Below are 15,248 nucleotides of genomic sequence, written 5' to 3' on the forward strand. Positions count from 1 at the left end.
GGATCGCAACCCTCGGTGTTGCTCCCACACCTCGCTCAGCCAGTGAGCGGGAACCGGTCTGTATGTGGGATCCGAACCCTCGGGTGGGAGCGCCGCCATGCTCCCAAGTGGCGCACTGTAGCAGTGCGCCACCGGGCCGGCCCATCCAAACATATTTTTAAATAAATATGATTAAAATGGATGCTTGCTAAATGAATGTTTATATGCTTTTTTCAATATTAAAACAGAGTTCGTGTTAATTTTATAATCAGAAAAAAACACCAAAAGTATTTTAAAAATTCAATAATTATGAAAATAATAATAGCTACAATTTATGGAACACCTATTCAATACCATTCACTGTAAGGAGAAGTATGTTCCTCAAAACTCCCGCAAGTCTCCCATAAAGAGGTGATTAGGCCTAATATGTTCTATAATTCTCAATATCAGAAACAAGCAGATTTAGAGGACAGTAAAATGATTCTGATTCAAAGATGATTAAGGTTGCCCTGGAACAAACATTTAGGAGAGGAAAGAATATGAGTATTTAATTTGAACTGTGTTATTTTTCTTTAAAATGACTCACAAATATATTCTATCAAAGTGGGATTCAACAATAGCCTATGCATACTGTGGTTATTTAAAATACGTATTCTGTGGAAATTAAAATGCAAAACGTGAAAGCGCTCATGTTACTGTGGTGTGATTACAATAAAGTAATTTCCCTTTGTCTTTTCTAAATTTTTTAAAAATAAATTCAAACTTATAGCAATTTGGCGTTTTAAAGAAATACCCTTTAAGAACCATGTTCATAACAGTGTCATCATGAAACTATTTCCCATCCCTAACAGCATCTCTTTTTTGCTTTATAAATAATCACAGAATAGTTTTCAAGGCTACAGAGGATGAAGTGACTTTAGGCTTGCTGTCATCACTGTATCCAGCTTTCCCTGGCTCTCCAAAGAGGAGAGAGGAAACCTCAGGGGGACAAATGGGGGTGACAAGAGCCTGTGACTGCCCACTGCCAGGGCTGCTCTCTTTTGCTCTCTAGCTGGGTACATTTTCTTGAGAACTGTTGGAGACAAGGTTTTACTAAGCAGCAAGTGATAGCACAACTGGGTATAGAAGTTTCTTCATCCTCTAGTCTCTTCTCAGCAGGGAACTGCTTTCAGGAAGATGTTCCTTTTGGATAATTTTTAAAAAGTGGAGGTGAGGCCAAATGCCGACCCCTCCCAGCAGCTGCACTGGGTGGGACAATGAGGGTGGGTATATTTACATGTTGAGATATGGTAGCTTTTCCATCACTGAACCCCCTGGATAATACCCCCTGGATAACTAAAAATAAATGTCAGCATAATTAATTGACATACTAATTTGTATTTGTTTTTAACTGTATTTTCACCTACCCTGGTCCAAAAAATTAGGCAGGCTTTTAATATTCTCTTTTATCAAGGAGATTTGGGATATAACCATCAGAAGCAGACTTTTCTGGAAGACAATCCCCTTCCTGATGTTTGTTCCCCACAAGCTTAACCTCCCTGAGAAGATCATGCTAGAAGGTGGACGGCTAACAGGAAAAGCGGTGAGGGGGAAAAGTGAGATTCTCCAGGACTAGCTAGCTGCACTACTGCCTGTCCGAAACAGAGCCCTGGGCAGGAAATGGTTGCCCAACGTTCCTATTGAGGCTGGATTCTCAACAACGACTCTGGCCTTAGTAAAGTTTTCTGTGTCTTGGCCTGGCATGGAAGTCGAAGAGACAAGTGACTTTAAGGGCCACATGGGTGCAGAAAATGTAGGTACCCATGGCCTCCATGAGGTGAAGATGTGCTGTCCCCCCCTTAATGTCTGTGCAACTTTGAGCCTTTCAGAAGCTCAAGCTTCTCTAGGGTGGGGGCCCCTCTCCCAACCCTGTGTGAGCAAATAGCTGAGACTGAATTTCTCCCCAGCCTGATGGGATAGGGCTTTGGATTCAGATATAATTTGATTTAAAGAAATCAGTGGGACTTACGTTGTATGCCCAAGTTTATGAAGAGTCACATCTGCTACAAATATCCACAGCCAATATGACATTGCTAAACTGGAATACATGCTTTAGTCTGAATTATTCAGCCTCTCCACCCTCCAATATCCACCATCAAGGTTTCTCCTAGAACTGAAAAATTCAGGGCATAGGCATCTGGGTCTGAGTATCCCTTGTAACATAGCACTGTTGTGTTATAGCATGATTACTAGCCAGGTTCTTTGGGGACATGTTTTCAAAAATGTGCATTTAAAAAAAAATCACTGATTTTATGGTATACCCTCTCCCCAAGCTACCATGTTATATAAAAAATATTCCCCAGCATATGAACTCAGTCAACATGGAAGTAATTATAAATGCTGAGCAGAGGCATATTTCAATTCTCTAACAGGGGATGTCATCCGTATATAGCATGGCTCAGTGCCACAGTCCCCAAACCATGCTGCAAACACAGCAATGTAAACATGTGGATTGGATTTGTATTGATTCAAATGTGCTGCCATGAGAATAAACTCAAATTAATTTGTACATCAGTCCGAAACAAGCACTGGCTGCTTTTACCACAGAGGGGAAGAGTAGTTAGGAAATTCATTAACTAGGGCCCCAAATATACTTTTATTTATAGTCATGTCTTATGATATATTTAAAATAAGATGTTATTTTTTAATTAAAGCATAACAAATGAAAAGATGCTAAATTTAGTGTTTGATACTAAGGACTAGGCTTTAGTATCTGACAACTGCTACCAAGAAATAAGATTTTACTCACATTAATCATCATCTTTCACAAGCAAAGTATAAGTGGAATTCCACTTCATTGATCTACTAACTGTTCTTCCTTTTATCATCTGTTCATGTGGCTCCTTCTAGCTTTCACCCTATCTTTTTCCTTCCCACCTTGACCAAACTTTTCCCCAAGGTCCACACTGGCAGCCTTCAGGCTCTAATTCCTTCCCTCCTCATCTCTCTATAGTGTGGCCTTTGGCTCTTTCCCCAAAGAAACAACTCCTGCAAAGATCTCTAGCTACCTCCTGATGGTCAAACTCAATAGACTCTTTGTAATTTTTATCCTATTTGTTTTTTCTCAGTGTTTCATCCTATTCACCAACTTCCTCTTAAAACTCTGTTTTATTTTCCTTTGTTAAACCTACTGTGCAGTAAAGGATTAACTCAGCAGGCCTGGGTTGTCCAAACCCTGCATATTAAAAAAAAAAAAAAAAGTTTGGCCCTTGACTGGTTCCTGGGAGATAACCCCTAAGCCCTTGGAATAACCTACCTGATTAAGAATGTCTTTGTTTACCTGAGGCCTTGGGCCATGTCAGATAGTTTATGCTAACAATGTGATTTATGGTAGAGGCCTTGGGTCACACAGTATCAACTTGACCTTTGTAGAGACTGGAATCTGGATAGTTAAGGTCAGCCTTGCATGCAGTCACATGAGTAGACTGACACCCAACAAAAAACCTGGGATACCAAGGCTTGGTTGAACTTCCCTGATGGGCAATACTTATGAGTGTTGTTACACATGGTTGCTGGGAGAATTAAGAGCTGCCCAAAAGACTACTGGGAGAGGAAAACTGCAAGCTTGTGCCTGGTCTCTCCTGAATTCTACCCTATGTGCATTTTCTCTTAGTTGATTTTAATCTATATAAACTGTAATTGTGACTATAACAGCTTTTCTGAGTTTTGTGAGTCTTTCTAGGGAATCACTGAACGTGACTGTGATCTTCGGGACCCCTGACAACAGCCACTCTCTCAGTTCAGTTAAAAAAATTACATTTTGGGCTGGCCCAGTGGCGCACTGGAGAGTGTGCCGCTTGGGAGTGCGGCAGCGCTCCCACCGAGGGTTCGGATCCCATGTGGAGACCGGTTCCCGCTCACTCGCTGAGCTTGGTGCAGGCACAACACCGAGGGTTGCAATCCCGTTACCGGTCAGTAAAAAAGACAAAAAGGAAAAAAAAAATTACATTTTAGCTGCCATTCATTGTGCTAGGTTCTGGGTGTAGAACAAGTGAGCAAGACATTCTTTTACATATTAAGTAATGTATAGCCTGGTTTGGGAGGAAGTTGGTGAGAGAAGCCTGACATACAAACAGGTCATTTCCACAGAACGTGATATGCACGAGCCTGACAAGTATTGTCATTAGTTGTGCTGATTAATCACCTTCCCCATGTTGCCAGAACGAAAGCTCGTTAAAGTGTAGGGAAAAAGTCTTATTCATGCTTGTATCCCCAGTGCCTAGGTACTTCAGTGTTTTGTTTGTTATATCATTGAAAAAGAATGCTCTACTTTAATTATTTCTTTCCACTTACACTTTTGGTAGTATCAGTCCCTTGATACAACTGAATTTTCCCAGTCTTCCACCTTTCATCTTCATTTCTGGTCTCCTCCCATGCCAGGGCATTGTTACTGTTTTTCACAAACACTCGAAGTTTCCCTACTTTGTCTCCAGCCAGCCGGTAATCAAAGAGCAAACAGAAGTTGCTCTGGGGCTGCAGGTCGGGGAGATGAAGTTTCAATCGGCCAGTGTCCTTCTTGTGGCCTGCCAAGGCCGGAACTGCCATATAATAGCCAACAGCTTGAAGAGAAGAAAAAAAATGTACAGTTAATGAGGCCACTGTAAAGGATTTGGCTATAATGTATAGAACGGCTATTAGAAAATGAACAATAGTTTCCTATAGGGAATGCTGAAGTCCTTTTCATTTCAAACAGAAGAACAAAATTTTCATGGCAAAATAGATTTTAGGGATTACACAGTTGAAATCCTTTGTTATATAGAGAAAGAAATTGAGGGTCAGAGAAACTGAGGAAGCTGTCCACATTCAAAAAGCTTGAATTAAAACCATTTAATCTAATTAAAACCATTTAATCTAATTTTTAATTTATTTTATTTTATTAATGTTATTTTTTTACATTCTAGTATGCTGTTGCAGAGCAGTTGGAGGGAGGGGGAGAGGGGAAAGGGGAAGGAAATGGGATGGAAGAAGGAGGAAGGAGGAAGAGTGGGATTGAGGCCTGTGGCACCCCCCACATTTTAATTTTCTAATTTTTTAATTTTTTAATTTTTCTAATTTTTCAATTATAAAAAATTTTAGCTAAAATTTTTTAGCACTGCTGATAACTTGCAACCAATGGAGAACTTGTGTTCCAGAACTTCATTTCCACCTTGGTTATTTGAACCTTGGAATGCATTTCCCCACAGAGTCAATGCCCAGCACCTTAGGTGGGTCCATAGCGTGGTGTTTATTCCACAACCCTCACCTAACATCATTTGTACTAATAGCTTAGGAGAGCTCATATATCTCTACAAGTTATGATTTAGGATGACAGAACACATCTCCTTCTACTCCTGTGAATCTCTAAGTATCTTTTAACTTGCGGTAGTAGACTTTTGCTCATCTTCAATCTTCTGGCTGTGGCTTTAATGAACTTGGGCAAAAACTCTTACCAACTGGGGTCTGAAGAACTCGATAAGGAGGTGGAATTCCTATAGAAGCCAGGAGAAAGACACCGAGGATAGGGTGGAGTCTTCTGCTAGTGCAATTCCCAGGGACACTTGCAAGACTCAGGCTGACACTGCTTTAGTTTACACTGGGCCCAGAGACTGTCCAGTCTTCTTCCCCAGCTAGTAGGGTCTCCAGATCCAGCAAATAAAAATATAGGACGCCCAATGGAGTTTTAATTTCAGATAAACAACATGTCTGAGACATTAAAAAAGCATTCATTGCTTACCTGAAATTTAGGCACCTGTTCTGGAGGACACATCTGGGGTGCTGCTGCCCTGTGCTGCCTCAGAAAATTGCTCTCTACAATCGGGCCACTCTGGCTGGAGCAGCTCTGCCTCAAGTGGCCCCAAGTGTGATTCCTGCTGCAGCTCTGGAGAGCACAAGCCGGAAACTATGGCAGTGTCCGTGTGGTGTTAAGTCTGCAGGCTGGTAAAACGAAAGAGCAGTGGAGGCATGGCATTCTCCACTCAGATTTCAGAGGTTGCATGGAAAAGCCTGGGGGCCCAGGCAGAGACCTGATGCAGGGGCAGAGCCACCATAGAGCCCATCTACTAGAGCAATGCTGAGCAGAAATGTGGGGTTGGGGGCCCCACAGAGCGCCCGCACCAGAGCAAAGTCTAGAAGAGTCATGGGAGTGGGGCTAATGCCAGGATGACAGAACTGCAGGGCCACTGGCAACGTGCAACCTCAGCCTGGAAAAGCCACAGACACCAGCACAGCCCAGTGGGCTATGCCCAGCAGAGCCATGGGGGCAGGGCTGCCTGATGCTTTGGGGGCCCAAATGCCCCACTGTGCCCAGAATGCAGGACTTGGAGTCAAAGGAGATTATTTTGGAGCTTTAAGATTTAATGTCTGCCCTGCTAGGTTTTGGACCTGCCTGGGGCCTCTTCCTTCTTTCTTCTGGCCTATTCCTCCCTTTTGCAATGGGAATGTATACCCAATGTCTGTTCCACCATTGTATCTTGGAAGTAGATAAACTTGTTTTTGATTTTTACAGGTTCACAGCTGGAAATACAGCAGTGTTGGGGGCTGTTTGGGTCATGGGGGTGGATCCCTCATGAATAAATTAATGCCCTCCCTGGGAGGTGGGGTTAGTGAGTGAGTTCTTGCTCTTAGTTCTTGCAAGAGCTGTTTGTTTAACGGACCCTGGCACCTCCCCTCCCTCTCTCGTTTCCTCTCTCCATGTGATCTGCTTGTACCCGCCGGCTGCCTGCCATTTTCCACCATGAGTAGAAGCAGCTTGAGGCCCGCACCAAATGCTGCTGTTTCAGAATCATGAGCCAAACAAACCTCTCTTTTTTATAAATTACCCAGTCTTAGGTATTCTGTTATAGCAACACAAAAACAAACTAATATAGAACCCTACACTTTATCTGGTAACTCTACCAGCTATGCTCTCTCTTCTGTGACCCACTGAGGCAGGTTTCCCCTTCTCTCCCAGCTAAAGCCCCGTTTGAGCTGTCCTTGCACTTTTATCCCTTTAATAATGCTGAGTCATCCCATGTTCCTCTTTGATATTTAACTCTGTGGGGAAAGACAAGCCCACCTAGAGATATGTGGAGGCACAGGAAGGAATTAGTTTAGAGGAAGGATCTTTTAACTGAAGTCTGAGCCTGTACATCCCTATATAAATAATTTGATTGGTAAGGAACTGGAGTCCTTGAAGGTGTAACAGTTGTCCCTAGGTATATAGTGAGCCTTCAGGAGACAGAGATTCAATATGTGCTCCAAATGGGATGTTCAAGCCAAATACTCTACTCAAGGGGAAAGCTAGGGCCCATCAATAGTAGGCAGTGGAAAAGGCAGGAAATTTGCAGCTCAGCTGAAGTTTAGAAAAATCCAAGTCCAGGTGGCCAGAAAGAAATCCTCAAGCAACAGACAGGAAAGCTCAGTCTATGAGTTCAGGTCATTGACTTGATGCTCATTATGGTTTTCATGCTTTGAAGGTTGACTCTACCTCTAAAGAGTTTAGGTTTAGGTGAAGATAATATCGCCTTCCAAGACTTATTCCCCCTCACAAAACCCAACAAAACAGAACAAAACAAAACAAACACTATAGAGCACCATAGCTGCTAAGCTGGAAAAAAGGAACAATTTCTTTCTGCATTTTCCCCAACACTGCCGAACTTTATATGAATCCCAACATCTCTCTCTCTTAGCAGCAGGAGAGTGAACACAGAAGAAGTTTGCTGGAGCATCCTTTGTGGTGGAAGATATGTGGGAGAAAGATTAACAAGGAGTATATATGCTGGACCAATTTAGTCATCCATCAGGGAGACTCTCCCATCAGGGGAGACCTTGGAAGGTCTAAAGATTTCCAAAGATGACAAACAAGCCTGACCCAATAACCCTCCGTCATTGGTGAGCTTCTTTTCCTTTACCATACTGTAGAATATAAAATAGTCAAATCTAAATACCATTATTTCGATCAGCAGGATACCAGTCAAAATCATCTTCTTTATCTTGTTTCCAGTCACAGACCCCATAGTCAAAGCTGCAGTCAACTGAGATATTTAAATCTGCCAAGAAACAAAATTTAAAAAGACTGCATTTCATAACCATTAAGAGCATTAGAAATGTGTCTATCATTTGGAGCTCTGGGAAGCAATGCCATGTTTTCAGTTGCATAGAGTACAGGTTATGGCAACTAAAATGCCCTTAGGTATCCTTAAGATACCCTGTTTCAAGTTAAATCTGTGAAGTCATTCTGGATAAATTCTGTTGTGATCTTAAATACCAAAGACAAAAAAACCCTATTTTTAAAAAGATAAGTAATGGGCAAGATACCCATGAGCAAAGTGAAACAGAGAATACTACATAAGTAATTGTTCATAAAATTCAGACCAGAAAATAAAATCTCCTCTACTCAAACAAACTAGTGAAGATCTTGCCTGAACTTTCTAGATGATTTGTGGAATTTTATGTTTCATGTAGTCCATGGCTTACCAACATTCATTTAGCACATAAGTATATTAATCATGTTTACTTTTATTTGCTGTATTTTATGTTTTGACATCTCAGGGGGCCTTACAGACCCAGAGAGAGATGGCCCCTTCCAGGACCAGCTAATTCCTAAAGATAGTAAACAACTTACTTGGAAACATACCTTTCAAGTTAACCACCTCCTTTATCTAAGTCTCACATATCAAGCAAATATTTTTCCTGCCCTAAATCAACACAGAGCCAGGCACCAGGAGGCTAGGAACAGCCTCTATATCCCAAAGCCCACTTGAATTATTCAAAATACCCAATTCTAAGCAGTTTCTCCTGCCCCAATAAAAGATCTTTCCCAGGCTTTTCCCTCACTCCTGCTTCTGCCTCCTGACCCAAACCTGATGCTTGACCTGCGGCCCTGAGTGGCACGGTATGCCTCCTTCTCTCGGGAAATGTAAGTAATAAATCCTTCTTTCAATGGCATTGACCTCTCTGTGTCAGCACTCAGTCACCTCCATAAGTTAAAATGATGTTGTGAGTACAAATGAGACAGTAAGTGATAAACCTTTCTTTTCTCTACTTCACGATTCCAACATTCCAGTTAGAAATTTGCCACCAGTATGTAGGATCAAATAAGCTGGCACACTGCCAGTTTCTAGATTGTTTCTGGGTTCATTATGGTAGAATGACTTCCTTGTTTAGATGTGTCAGAGAAATAGAACAGTTGAGTCAGCTAATCTAAGTTTTGAACCAGTGCCTCTGGTTACTTTTATATAGATAGGGGCCAGCAAATGAACATCCTGGCCCAGTGCCTGTTTTTGTAAAGTTTTATTGAAACAAACCACATCCATTCCTTTACATATTGTTTTTGGCTGCCTTTGAGCTACAATGGCAGGGCTGAGTAGTTGCGATAGAGACTGTATGGCTCACGAAGCCTAAAATATTTACTAGATCCTTTACAGAAAATAGTTTGCCGATCCCAAAAAATACCACTGGGAAAGAGAGAGAACACTGAGGTACTTTTGATTTGTAACTAAGGCTCTGATTTGGGGGGTTCAGCCATTTATGCTGAGGAGTAAAGAAATGGCAGGGACAGGGAATAAGCTAAAAACAGAAGTGGCAGTCACTGATTTTTTATTTATTTCACTTTGCCAAATATTTTCACATACATTATGCCATTTGATTTGATTGTCAAAGAAAGTCTATCATCAGACCCATTTTTAAGAAAGTAAAACTGAGGCTCAGGGCCGGCCCGGTGGCGCACTGGAGAGTGCACCGCTTGGAAGCATGCCGGTGCTCCTGCCGAAGGTTCGGATCCCATGTGGAGACCGGTTCCCGCTCAATGGCTGAGCGCGGTGCGGGCGCAACACCGAGGGTTGTGATCCCATTGCCGGTCAGTAAAAAAAGGAAAAAAAACAAAAACAAAAAAACTGAGGCTCATAAGTGGTTTGTCCAAGTTCCGCAGGCACTGAGTACTGGAATTGGGCCAGAATCCCAACTAAGGCTGAGATCCAGGCTGTCCATCCTGCACACATCCTAAGCAGCACAGACACACTGCCCCTTTCCTCACTTTCCTTCCTTCTTACCCCCTATTTTTCCCTATGCCAGCAAAGATATTTTATTTCTAGTCCCAGTTTTAAAACTGAAAGATGCCAAGTAATATTTGCTTCCAGTCTTCAATATTCTTTAATGAGTGCTATTACTAGTTTGAGAAGTTGGTGTTACCATCCCACAAATAGTGGACCATTAACTTTTCAGTTGGTTCATAATTGTGGTGGCACGTTTGTCCCAAACTCACCCCTCTTCCTCAGCATTTGGGAGACAGAGCATGTAAACTGGGACAATGGAAGAGTCTATAGCAAACTACTCCATAAAAAGATAAAACTCAAGGCTTTGCTCTCATGAGCACACTATTTCATTTGTATAGTGCTTTGTGGTTTGCAAAGTGCTTTCAAATACATTCTCTGATTTAATCCACACCAGCCTTGTAGCAGATGCTGATGGTACCCCACCAATACCTGTCAGACTTATATTCCCTTGCAGGCAAATGGCTTTCTACTGTAACCCCCAACAATTCTCTGTATGTGGGTGTTCTCTGGCTGAGGCATTCTTGGCCAAGCCAGGAAGGCTAGAATGCTGGGGAGTTATTTACCCAGGGAGAGCCCTCAACCACAGTTGGACAGGAGCTGGTGGACAGATACCCCTGTTTCCTTGCCTTTGGGTAGGACCATTAAGTGCTGGAATTGACATGGACTGAAGTCAGACTGGAATCCAGGTTCTCTCCAGTTTTGCAGAGAGTCCAAGTGGGATAGAGGTCCAGTTGCCACAGTGGTGCCCTTCCCTGCTTTCATGACAGGCTAGGAATGCCAGGGAATTAGCACCTTCCTGGGAGTAGCCTTCAATCAACGTCAGATGGGAGATGGTGTAAATATACTCCTGCTCCCTTGCCCCTCCAGTAAGATAATTCTGAGCTATGCGTTCTACACTGGCTTCCAGAGTTCCCCAATGGGGTTGAGCTGCAGTTGCCCACAGTGGAAACTTACTTGATAATGCATTTTTATTGTTGTCTCCTCTCCCCTGTCTCATTTCCCCACTCCCCAACAACTGTTTTCTGGGATCGCCTCCCACACAAACCACTTGCATGCAAATTCCTGTCTCAGAGTCTGTTTCTAGGGAACCCAGCCTAAGACAGCACCTAAGAGGACAGTGTTGCTCTTATCCCAATTTTATGCATGAAAGCAAAGAGGCAGTGCAAGTCTAAGTGACTTGCTGAAGTCAAACAGCAAGTGGAAGAGGTGGGGTGCACCCCTGAGTCTTCTGATTGGTATCCAGCTCTCCAGGACACCTTACTCAAGGACGATTGGAATCACAGGGTCATGTGCTTATGTGCAAAATTTTAAACTTTCTGTATTTCATTAAGCATCTTGGAAGAAAAAGCAAAATAAGAAATGTGGCGGTTTGGTGATCCAAAGAGAACTCAAATAATTCATTAATGTTACTTAGCACGTGTAAAGCAGAGATGGGGAGGAACTTGTGAGCACCTGGAGCATGTAATTTATCCCCTGTGCTATGAAACATTTTCTTCCTAGCCAGGAAAATAGGTAATAAGATGTTTAATGCAGAGAAATTAAAAAAAAAAAAAAAAAGAACACTTAAGAGAAATGTGAAGGAAAACAAGATGCCTAGAGGAGCTGGGTCATGTGTTACTAGCCTTTGAAGAGTTTTTAGCAGAAGATTCTCAGGTCAAATTTGGAGGATTGAACTAGAGGGGCACTTTCTTCATAGTGGAGATTGTCCTACAAACCAAAGGGATAGAACTGGAGAATGTGCTCACAGGCTAAACACAAAAGGGAATCGAATTAGCACAAGGCCGGTACATGTATAGTGGTAAGTAAAGGAAAGTTTGAAAAGGCAAGAGAAGATCAAAGGCAGTCATACCTACACCAAGTGAAAGGTAAGGAGGCTTTTCCCTGAGGTCTGTGTAGAAAAGCCACATATAATTTGTAATTATAATTAGGGATCATGTCCAAAAAAGTCCAGATTATGAGGGTTTGATAGACTGATCCCAAAAGTGGTCTTGATTTTTATCCCTCTCTGTATCTACATTCTTTGCAATATACTTCTCAGCTCCTTCCCCAACTTTTAAATCTCAGCTGGCCTTGAGACTTGCCTTGGGTAATAGAATATGGCAGAAATGACGTTGTGCCTGTTCTGGGCCTAGAACTCAAAGGTCTTCTGTGCCTTCTCCTGGAATCCTGCCACTGTCCCATGAGAACAAGCTTGGACTAGCCTCTTGGAGGATGGAAGACCACATGGAGCAGAGCAGAGTCCAACTGTCCCAACTGAGGCCCCAGGCTTGTGAGAGAACACAGCTCAGATCGGCAAAGTCACCAAGCAGACCCACAACTGACTACAGACATGTGGCTGAGCCCACCCAGCCCAGCTCAGATCAGCAGAACTGCCCAGCCAATACACAGACTCATAAGCAGAACTAAATATCTAGTGCCGTAGGCCACTGAGAGTTTGCAGTTTGTTATGCAGCATTCTTGTGGCAATAGGTAACTGATACAGGCACTTTGGGCCAGGTTTTAGTACACTGTGATTTTTCAGGTTGTGAGCCCTCAGGCGTTGGAGTTGATGCAAATGAGTAATTTTCTCCCATCTCCACACATAGTCTGCCTCAACCCTTGAAGAAAATAGCCTTACTATATTGTAATCATTGGTACCAATCACACAAGCACTTACTATTTTATATTGGCACTGTGTGCCATGATGCAATGATTTTTCCACTGGGGGTTTATGAATAAAGAAGTGATTCATAAACAATCATCTCATCCTATGAAGACATGAAAATGACATGGGACAACGTGAAAAAGTATATACGTGAGAGCAGGCATTATTTACCTTTGTGTTCCAATCTGGAAGTTAGTGCTTTCCTTTGGACCAGAACCAGACCAAATTCACCTGCTTCATTCACCTTAGGGGCTAATGAAGAACACTTGATCAGTTAAGAAAAAAACCTAAAAGCTTACATGCTATGAAGGTATGAATCAAATGACCGAATAAAGAAGGTTTTATCATACATTCTAATTACAGAGCAGTGTTTCCCTAACATTTCCAAATCATTCACGATTCACACTGGTTCTAGTTTCCTCAACTGGAATATCTTTTTGCAGAGGTTCCCTTAGGTGAACTAAGCATCTATGCTACTGATATGTCCCTTCTAACCAGGTTTGGGAAATGCACTTTCCTGGGATTTTCCAGTCTCTATGGAAGGCAGATAATGTCACTGGTATGCTAGCTCTTGGATGGGTGGGCCTGAGTCTACTTTTCCTTTGGTTAAATCCAACTGGCATTTGAAGATATGATCACCAGTTATAGAGCCAAGAACAGACAAGGCAAAACAGAGAGGGAACAAAAAATGCCCAACAAAAGTGAAATGGAAACTTTCAGTGTGGGATCCTTCTGCACAGCAACCACTGAAAGGGGGGTAGGGCGGTTCTGTAGCTCATGCAGGAAACCGAAGCTCCGCTGTAGAATTCCCCTCCCCCCACCAGTTGTCTATCTTAGCTTTTAAAATCATAACCACACAGCTGTGGTTTCCTTTTCAAAGAGTGGGCCTGTACAAAGTGCTTTCAAGAAGTAAAAAGGTAGAGCATGGCAGACCCACGTGGTGAGGGTCTCTCTGCTGTGGGTGGTGGGTCACATAGGAACACCCCACCCCAGGTACGGGAACAGACTTCCCCTCCTTGTTTCCCAGAGCAGCATATTTGATTTGGCATCTATGGAAGGTAGACTTTACAGAAAACCTGCTTCTTAGGACTTAAGGCCAAACCCATTCTACCTAAGGTGTGAAACTGTCTTTCCCTCTTTCATTTACCAGGAGAAATCGCAATTCATCTTTCACCGAATGTGTAAAGCAACAAAAGTGATACCAAACACATCTCCTCGAAGGCGTTGCTCCTGTTCCACGTCGTTCTTCAGGGTTTTCTCTTCTCTCTCCTCTTCCTCAAGCTCCCCTTTCATTGTCTCTTCATTCCCTGTTTTTTTTTCATTAGAGTTCCCGCCTTTGGAAACACTCTTTTCATAGTCGAAGGGCTGCAAGTCAGCCTTAGGGGTGCGAGTCCCAGTGGGTTCTGGGGTGACATTTTTAATTTTGACCTTCTTTTTCAGGCTGTTTTTGTGAGCCAGCAACTTCTTGATTCTGTCTTTGATGGTACCAGGTGCTCTGAGGACCTCCTTCACAGAATTTTCAGGGATAACTAAAACGATTAACAGGCAAGAAATTCCAAATTGGCTGATAATTAGATCGCTCAGAAAAAATGGAGCAATTTAAAAGTGATAAAGTGTAGTAAGTGAACCCATCCGAGCCTCTACCATTTGATACTTTAGGAGGAACTGCATTTGCACAAACTGTTTTAAGCAGTTCCAATGTTATGGTAGTTATCTTAACTACCTTTTGTTAGAAGACGCTTTTGTTTTGCTTCAGAAACTACTTAGGTAGGGAAATACCTGCCACTACCCGGTTGGGCTACAGATCCCAAAGTGATGGATTTTCCAGCATCCTCTAATAATTCTGCTTTCATGCTGGTATTCCCCAAACTGGTGGTGTCCAGGAAGCTGTATAGATTTGTTCAAATTTGATGTTCAAAAATTACAACTTTAGCATTAGGTTACGAACCATATAAATTGCCAATAGTAGGCCATTTGTGACCTACAGACATGGTGATTCATGGTCTCAGTGTACACATACCTAATTTTCCTTCCCCTTTCTTTCTCCCCTTTGGATTTCTCCACCTTAGCTAACCACTATCTAAAGCTTAATGATTTTATTTATTGAATATTTTTTAGAGAGGCTTCTATATTTACTCTTTTAATTCATTTCCTATTTCTCATTATACAATTCAATTGCTTTTTATTTTATTTTTATATTTTATTATTATTTTTTTTTCCTTTTTGTCTTTTTTACTGACCGGTAATGGGATCGCAACCCTCGGTGTTGCGCCCGCACCACGCTCAGCCAGTGAGCGGAAACCGGTCTCCACATGGGATCTGAACCCTCGGCGGGAGCACCGCCACACTTCCAAGCAGTGCACTCTCCAGTGCGCCACCCGGCCGGCCCTCAATTGCTTTTAAAAATACACCACTAGGGGGCCGGCCCGGTGGTGCACTGGAGAGTGCGCCGCTTGGGAGCGTGGTGGCGCTTCCACCGAGGGTTCGGATCCCATGTGGAGACCAGTTCCCGCTCACTGGCAGAGCGCAGTGCGGACACAACACCAAGGGCTGTGATCCCGTTGCCGGTCCCCGGC

At 42.7% G+C, this 15,248-nt stretch overlaps 1 protein-coding gene across 1 annotated transcript in view; it reads right to left on the bottom strand.

Moving 5' to 3' along the window:
* EGFL6 (EGF-like-domain, multiple 6) overlaps positions 1–15,248 on the bottom strand; it is a 59,137-nt gene that overhangs the window by 3,186 nt on the left and 40,703 nt on the right. The window contains exons 8-11 of the mRNA XM_008571963.1: positions 13,875–14,201; positions 12,844–12,924; positions 7,923–8,024; positions 4,312–4,577 (exon numbers count right to left, since the gene is read on the bottom strand). Coding sequence (XP_008570185.1) covers positions 4,312–4,577; positions 7,923–8,024; positions 12,844–12,924; positions 13,875–14,201 — 776 coding nt within the window. The remainder of the gene's footprint in view (positions 1–4,311; positions 4,578–7,922; positions 8,025–12,843; positions 12,925–13,874; positions 14,202–15,248) is intronic.

This window comes from Galeopterus variegatus, unplaced genomic scaffold (assembly GCF_000696425.1).
Source record: "Galeopterus variegatus unplaced genomic scaffold, G_variegatus-3.0.2 Scaffold738, whole genome shotgun sequence".
NCBI lineage: Eukaryota > Metazoa > Chordata > Mammalia > Dermoptera > Cynocephalidae > Galeopterus > Galeopterus variegatus.